At 43.4% G+C, this 8,765-nt stretch overlaps 1 protein-coding gene across 7 annotated transcripts in view; it reads right to left on the minus strand.

The window, feature by feature from the left end:
- The window catches only part of LOC105487018 (anoctamin 5), a 99,945-nt gene extending 91,749 nt beyond the window's left edge, over positions 1-8,196 (minus strand). For 5 of the 7 annotated variants that reach the window (XM_071074961.1, XM_011750284.2, XM_071074960.1 and 2 more), the window contains exon 1: positions 6,992-8,149. In XM_071074961.1, coding sequence (XP_070931062.1) covers positions 6,992-7,829 — 838 coding nt within the window. In that variant the 5' untranslated portion in view covers positions 7,830-8,149. Of the gene's footprint in view, positions 1-6,991; positions 8,152-8,178 lie in introns of those variants that run through there. The other 2 variants (XM_011750285.3, XM_071074962.1) reach the window with 2 other exon arrangements.
- Between the last annotated feature and the right edge of the window lie 569 nt (positions 8,197-8,765).

An 8,765-nucleotide genomic window follows, 5' to 3' on the forward strand; every position in this document is an offset into this window, starting at 1 on the left:
TTCCTGATGAAATCAGTGATGATGTTAGCATTACGTTTTGGTGTTTTAAAATGAAATATGTCAACATTTGGAAGATCTGTGTAACTCAGTAGATAACTGTTTTCCAAATAAGCAATACATGATGTTACAAAACTATGCATGAGAAAAAGATACATTCAAAGTGAAGGAAAGACCAATAGATTTTAATGTAGCAGTGAAATAAAAGTTCATTTCCGTGGTTTCAAATTCTACATTATATCTAACTTTAAAGAACCTATTATACATTGAATATGGAGGCAAATCAGAGAATATCCATAATTACTCAAAAACTCTTTAAAAGTATCCTCCTTTTTCAACTATAGATCTGTAAGAGGCCAGAATTTCTTCATACACTTCAACCAAAACACAACACATCGGCCGGGCGCGGTGGCTCAAGCCTGTAATCCCAGCACTTTAGGAGGCCGAGACGGGCGGATCATGAGGTCGGGAGATCGAGACCATCCTGGCTAACATGGTGAAACCCCGTCTCTACTAAAAAATACAAAAAACTAGCCGGGCGAGGTGGCGGGCGCCTGTAGTCCCAGCTACTGGGGAGGCTGAGGCAGGAGAATGGCGTAAACCCGGGAGGCGGAGCTTGCAGTGAGCTGAGATCCGGCCACTGCACCCCAGCCTGGGCGGCAGAGCGAGACTCCGTCTCAAAAAAAAAAAAAAAAAAAAAAAAAAAAAACACAACACATCACAACAGAGTGAATGTAAATGCAGATATGAGAATATCTATATTTTATCAGGCCAGAGATTAAAGAGATTTTTTTTAAAGTAGAACACTGCACTCTTATCACTAAATTTATTTTGTTTTAGAAAATATACCTATTTTCATAAAAATATGTTAAGATGAAATAGAAGACTCCTAGGCATGAGAAATTTGAGAAGATGCCATTTAAGAAAACAGGAGAGAGTGTTAATGGTGGGTGACTAATACAGCAGAGGCTGCAGGCTACTGACAAATATCTTTCCTCGTCCTCCTCCTTCTTTCCTAATAGAACCTAATTATATAGTGTGGTAATGTACTCAAGCAAGCAAAACATTTCCTAGCCTCCATTGCAAGAGTATGACATAAATTCAAAGCTCTCAACTGTCATAAGTGGTATGTCTATCTCATAATGTTTGTGTACGCACTAAATAGATAATGCATGTACTTGGCATATAGGAGGTAAATGGATGTTATTCTTGTTGATATTGTTGTTATTATTCTATTCTACTATTAAACTTCAAAACTGCTGTAAATTCCTTGGGCTAAGTTTCAGAATGTCAGAATAAAATTGAAATAACTCCTTTCGTATTCAGATCTTTGTGTGGCAGAATCTGCTCTTAAAATGTTTTACTCTAAGCAAAACATGAAAACTAACCAACTATACCTATACCACTTAACTTTCTGAGTGCAGGCTTTCTCATGTAAAAGATACAAATCTAAAGAGAAATGCTCTGAAAAATATTAAACATCATACAATATTACCGTCAATGGGTTTTACTCATAATTACTGCCTAAACATATAGCTCAAAACTCAGTTGATCCTGATCCTGATCATCTCTCATTAGATCTGTGAATGAAAAGGAGACCAATTTAGCATGGCTTTATAATGAATTGATAAAGAATAGGATTCTAAGAAATACAAGCCTTGTCTCTCAAGATATGATAGTTGATAGTTGACATTGACTTAGAGAGGTTTTTTTTTTTTTTAAGGACAAAAACAGTCACTATTATGCCAAAGAACAAAGCATCAAACAAAATATAGTTCCAATCACAGAACAATCGAGCAACTGCAAACCTTAAGCTAGGTTTAAAGAGCTTTACAATTCTATTTTTACAACAAGAAAGTTGAAAAACTGCAAACACTCGTCCTTCTTTTTCCTAATTATTTTTGCTCCATTTAACATAAAACAAGTAGGTGAAAAAATATTTTCAAGCTGCTATTACAATTTGATGTAATGCATTTATTTGAGAATGTGGAAAAGGGACAATATGAATCCTCCAGATCACCTCCTATTGTTACTAGCTCTCCCTTCACACTGTAACCTTTAAAATTGCAGTTTTCTTTCTCTAGAACTAGCACCTGTTTTCTTCCCTTTCTAACTCTTGCTTATTTTTCACATTATATAAACCTAGACCCCTTCCTTTCAGGCCTTACCTGAAACCTCAACTGTCCCCTGGGTTGGCCTCCCACCGGCTCCCATACCACCTTGAATGCAGCCCTCTCTGGACACCTAGCTCAATTATACATCCCTCCACAAGACTGTCAGCTCCAGAGAACCAACAGGGACACATTTTGTCAACTGCATCCTTTTGTGAAATACCGGGACACTCAAGAGGATAGATTTATTTTCATACACACCATGCTCCCTCTCACCCCTGCACACTTACTGCTCGCTAGCTCTCTCACATGCATGCACCCTTGCAATTAGATATTTACACAGACCATAGACTCAGACACTTTCACACTCCCTCATGGAGTATAAAGATGCCGTAACTATGCATAATCACCAAACCTCTGTCAAAACAGAGGCCTGACTGAAGAGGCGGGATTTGAAGCCAACAACTCTGTCAGTTTCTTTCTATTCCTCCAACTTCCTCTAAAATGAATGGATAAGAGTATACTCTCCCTACAGGCTAGATTCCAGGGATATGACAGATTTGGTACCAATCGCTGTGGAGAATCATCAAATATGTGCTAAAAGTAAAGCCAGCCTAAAGACTGAGTCTTGAGTTTTCACTGAAAGCACATTACTAAGAATACACACTCCAGCAAATCCACAGCCCCAAAATAGCACTTGTATTTACCAACTGGTCTTCTCAGTTTACACTCTTACTAGCAGTATAAAATAAAATATTTCTAATCAAATATTAACATTACTAAAGACAGGTGGCTTAGTTGAACACAATGCTTAACATAGCTGTAAAGATGCAAACAACCTAACATTCAACTTTTAATCTACCTTTTCTGATATTAAACTCTCAAACTGTCTTTTCCAATACTAACTATATCAGAAATCAGCTAAAGAATGAACATTTCTTGAGGCTATGGTGAGCTATAATTACACCACTGCACTCCAGCTGGGAAAACAGAGAAAGATCTCAAAGAAAAAAAAAAAAAAAAAGTTAAATTCCAGCAATGACATTTTACTGGCAATGTTTGTTTATGTAACTAATTAAGTGCTCTATTACCTTCTGCCTTTAGAATTTCATTTTTAAAATTAGAAGATAGTAGGAAATTAGACAGCTGGAGATCACTGATTCCTTATGTGTTTAATTGTGAAAAAAAGTAGAGAAGATGTAATAAATCTTAGATCTATTACATCTAAAAGGAAAAATGTTACATTGTCTCTCTTATAATCAATTTTATAAATTAACTCTCATATTCAGTATTTAAAGGTGATTTAGAAAGCACATATGAAATCAACGCTTACCTACATGGGTAAATTTAGTCTAAAAAGTCTGCTTACATTTTAAAACATAGAAATGAAAGTAGCTACTAAAACTCAATGCTCTGGAACTTGAATTTTTCAGCCTTCTTCAGCCAACACTTTTGTTTTCATAACAGTGTCATCTGTTTTATTTTGTATTTATTCTATTTATTTATTTATTTGAGATGGAGTCTCACTCTGTCGCCAGGCTAGAGTGCAGTGGTGCAATCTTGGCTCACTGCAACCCCCACCTCCCAGGTTCAAGAGATTCTCCTGCCTCAGCCTCCCGAGTAGCTGGGACTACAGGTGCATGGCAACACACTCAGCTAATTTTTGTATTTTTAGTAGAGACGGGGTTTCACCATGTTGGCCAGGATGGTCTTGATCTCTTGACCTCACGATCCACCCGCCTCGGCCTCTCAAAGTGCTGGGATTACAGGCATGAGCCAACACACCCAGCCAACAGTGTCATTTAACTCAAAGAGAAAATATATCTGGAAGTAGAGTTCTAAAAATCCACTGGAATGTATATATATAAAAAAAAAAAAAAAACCTCTCATAACAATGCACTTTTCATACGCCCTAGTGCTATGGTTTAAATATCCCTCCAAAACTCGTAGTGGAATTTAACTGTCATTGTAATGGTATTAGGAGGTAGAACCTTGAAGAGGTGATTACGTCATGAGAGCTCCATCCTCCTGAATGAATTCATGCCATTCTCATGAGAGTGGGTTAGTTATATCAGAATTGGTTCCTAATGAAAGGATAAGTTTGGACACATTTATCTCTTGGTCTAATGTGCTCCCTTGACCTTCCAACATGTTAAGAGGCAGCACAAAGATGTCAGATGCCAGTACCATGCTCTTGGACTTTCCAGACTCCAGAACCAAGAGCCATATATTTTCTTTATAAATTACCCAAGCTGTGGTACTCTGTTATAGCAATAAAAAAAAAAAAAGTGGTCTAAGACACCTAATAAGAACACAAGTCTCAATAATGGGCAGTAAAACTAAACCAGCAAAAGAACTGACATGCTAAGAAACATCTAAAAATATACGAGTCATATGAGTGGCCTGAACTATGTTGCTCCTTAGGCCCTGCTCTCATCAATGCCACACTCCTCTGCTGCTTGGATTCTGGATCTTTGAATATACCTAGATACAGGAATTTGGGCAGAATGCAGTAATTAGTCCCAGCCATCAAATATAGGGTATTCCTCATCAATATCTTTTTCTCTCACCTCCACCCTAATCGGAGGCACAATTTGGATCACATGCAAGCATAAATAGATTACAAAGGCCTTTTTTAAAAAATGGGGGAGTGTGACTGGGCATTGTGGCTCACATCTGTAATCCCAGCAATTTAAGAGGTCAAGTCAGGTGGATCAGCTGAGCTGCGGAGTTCAAGACCAACTTGGGCAACAGGGTGGAACTCCATCTTCATAAAAAAAATAATAATAATTAGCTGGGGAGATCGTGGTGCAGCACTTATAGTCCAAGATACTCCAGAGGCTGAGGTGGCAGGATCGCTTGAACCTGGGAGTCAAGAGGTTTCAGTAAGCACAGATGATGCCCCTGCATTGCAGCCTGGGCAACAGAGCCAGACCCTGTCTCAGAAAATAAAATAAAATAAAATAAAAAATAAGGGGGGTATGCTTCAACTGACACCATCAAGAACATAGAATGATAACACTCAGAATGGGAGGAAATATTTGTAAATCATATATGTAATAAGGCACTTGTATTCAGAACACATAAAGAATTTTTGCAACTCAATAATGAAAAAGACAACTCAATATTTGTAAACAGGCAAATGATCTGAATAGACATTTCTCCAAAAACATGAATAACTAATAAGTAAATGAAAATACTTGCTACATTAGTCACTAGGGAAATACAATCAAAATCACATTGAGATACCACTGTACAACCACTAGGATGGCTATAATAAAAAAGACAATAACAAGTGTTAGTGAGGATGTACAGAAATTGGAATCCTCATACATGATTGATGGGAAGGTAACATGCAGATGCCTGGAAAACTGTTTGGCAGTTTCTTAAAATGTTCCATATAAAGCTACCACATAATCCAGCAATTCCACTCCCAGACATATACCCAAGGAAAATAAAAACATATGTTCATATGAAAACTTATACATCAAGGTTCATAGCAGCATTATTCATAGAAGCAAAAAAGTGGAAATAACACAAATCCTACCAACTGACGAATGGATAGGTATGCTATATCTCTACAATGGAATAGTATTGGGCAATTAATAAGAATGATGCACTGATAAAAGCTGCAGTATGGATTAACTTCAAAAACATTAAGAGAAAGAAGCCAGTTACAACAGACCAAATGTCGTATAATTCTGTTTATGTGAATGGGCTTGAATAGGCAAATCTATAGAAGCAATAAAGAGATTACTGTAGGAAGTGAGGAGTATGGGAAGTGACTGCCTAAGAGGTTTCTATTTGGGGTGATGAAAGTGTTCTAAAATTAGATAATGATGATAGTTACAAAACTCTGTAAATATACTAAAAAAATCCAACCTTACACGTCCAATAGGTGAATTTTACAGTATATAGATTATATCTCAAAAAAGCTGCTTTAAAAAGGGAACGAGGAGGATGCAGTAACACACGGTATTTCCCGGTGCCTGAAATAGACTGAATAGTTATGATCAGATCTTCTGTCACTTTGGAAAACGGTTTCCATGTTTAAATCCAACACTAAACAAGACACGAAAATAAAGTATCATTGAAGAAACTGGGGTCCTGGAGACAGTAACAAAATAGTATGTGCATTTTAGGGAAAATACGTGTATTAAAATAGGTCCACGGAATACAGGTGGTGTAAAGGCTTTGGCAAACAATGGGTAAATATTTCTCAGCGGAACTAAAGAGCTTAATGAAAGCTGTTTAAAAGCAACGGCAGCAACGGCGGCAGCAGCAGCAGCAGCAGCAGCAGCAGCAGCAGCAGCAGCAGCTTTTCCAAGTGCCTATTGCTCTCAGTATCTCAAACTGACAGATTTTAGGATCTGCTACTCCTACAATTAACAAGCATCTCAAAGCATGATCAGTAACGGGAAGAGAGAGTGAGGTAATAAGACTCGAGGACCAGCTCCTTACACGTGGGATAACTGTCTTGCACTCTGTACTGCTACTTTCTTTGGGAAAGCCTTGGTTTCCAGTGGCTGAATTCGGAGGCCCAAGCACCGCAGCGCTAACGTAGCAGCCCCGAATTACTCGGCGGTTCCCAGGCCTGCAGGGGAGCAAGGAGGGTGTTCCGGAACCATAGGGGTCACGGGTCGCAGGTCCCTGGCGCGCAGGAGCAGCAGAGAAATCTGTGGGGCGCCGAAACCAACCCCACTCACCCCAGGCGGGGGACTCTGCCCTGCAGTCCTGGTTTCGCGCTGGGCACGCCACGCTGCGAACCTCCCTAGGACTCAGGCCGCAGGGCGGCCAACGTCCCCCCGGGCCCCCGCGCCGCGGGTGGCGGTGTGCAGGAAGCCAGCCCGGCTCTCCCTTGACGCCTCTTGGCGCGGTCCTACCTTCCTCAGTCAACACTTCGAGGAGATTCGGGTCGCCCATCTTCGCCAGCTCGTTAATGACACTGGTGCCCGAGAGGCAGCAGGAGACGTGCAGCTGAGACGGGCGTGGAGATCTGGACCAGGTGCTGAATCTGATTGTGGGCAGCCGGAGTTGCTGCTGCTGGATTTCTAAGGGACTGCTCTTCCTTCTGCAGGCCTCCTTCTCCTCCTCCTTCTCCTCTTCCTCCTCCTCCTCCTCCTCGGAGTCCACAATCTCTGGGCACCTCAGCCAGCCGGCCTTCTTCTCCAGCGGGTACTTCCACTCGACCCGGTCCCCGACAACCTGCTCCGTGAGCTTGGCCCCGGGCTTCCCCACCCTCACCCGGTAGCGCTCTTGGGCGCTCTCCCAGTACTTCTCCAGACACCTGTCCCTGTGCCTGCCCGGCAGCCGATCTCGCAGCCGCCACTCCTCCCGGCGCTCGCCAGGGTCCTTTCCACTCCCGCCCTCTGGCAGCTTTCCTTTCCCCTTCGCTCCGTTCCTGTTGTTTCCACGCTTCTTTCCCCGCCTACAGACCGCAAGACCGGCCGGCGCCCCACCCTCGGAGACCGCCATCTCCCCGCCCCCCGGCCTGGCTGGCTCCACGCCAGCCACCTCCTCTCCGCTCAAGCAGTCCCCAGGTCCCTGCTCTGCCGCCTCCCGCACCTCCTCCGGACTCGCAGCCTCCCGTCCCTCCTCGGAACCCGTCGCCTCCGGTCTCTCGTTGGGACCCGCCGCTTCCCGTCCCTCCTCAGGACCCGCGGCCTCCGGTCTCTCCTGAGGACCCGCAGCCCGCCGGGCATGTTGGCCGGCCTCCTCCATTCTCTACAGGCTTCGCACGTCCTTTTCCCCTGGGTCCACCCACGACCAGGAATCCTGGTTCCCCAGGGCTGCCGCCTCCCTCCTGTCGGAATCCTCTTCCTCCGATCCCCACAGGGGGTCCTGATGCTCCCTCAGCCGGTTGGCCAGGTCCTCATCGATCCGCTTGGCCCTAAGCCCACCCTGCGTGCCACTCGGAGAGAACCCCCCTCCCAGTTGGGAGTTACTTTTTGTCGCGTGGGGAAAAGACCCTTTCCCTTAAAGGAACCCCTCCCTATTTAAGGCCGGCGCATGGCTGGAGACCAAGATGCCAGCAGCCCCTTCCCCGTAGCGTCTGGAGCGGGAGTATTACCTTTTCTCCTGGCCCTGCCTGCTTCCTGGGCTCCCAGCAGGAACTCTGCCCTCTACAGGTGAGGGAAGGTCATTCCATGTGGCCTGAGTTCCAAGTCAGCCTCTGCCCCTTTGTTAGTGTGGGGCAAGTTTCTCTAAGTTTCAGTTTTCACATCTTTAAAGGAGAATGGTAATAGTACCTACCTCCTAGGGTGTTGTGAGAAGCACGGTGCACAGTCCTTGGCACAGAATGTGTTAAACATTTAACTGCTATTAAGATTAACCCATATTATAGTCCAGCTGGTATGATACCTGTCATCATCTCAGCTGGACGATATCGCTTGAAATCTCAGGAGTTCGAGACTAGCCTGGGCAACACAGGGATACCCCTGTCTCTACAAAAAATTGGAAAATTAGCCGGGCATGGTGGCAGGCACCTGTGGTCCCAGCTACTCAGGAGGCTGAGGTGGGAAGATCTCTTGAGCTTAGAAGATTGAGACTACAGGGAGCCACAATCATCCCACTGCACTCCAGCCTAAGCGATGGAGAGCAAGACCCTGTCTCAAAAGAAAGTGAAGAAAAGAAAAAAGAAAAGAAGAGGGAGGAAGG

Source organism: Macaca nemestrina, chromosome 12 (genome assembly GCF_043159975.1).
Source record: "Macaca nemestrina isolate mMacNem1 chromosome 12, mMacNem.hap1, whole genome shotgun sequence".
Classification (NCBI taxonomy): Eukaryota; Metazoa; Chordata; class Mammalia; order Primates; family Cercopithecidae; genus Macaca; species Macaca nemestrina.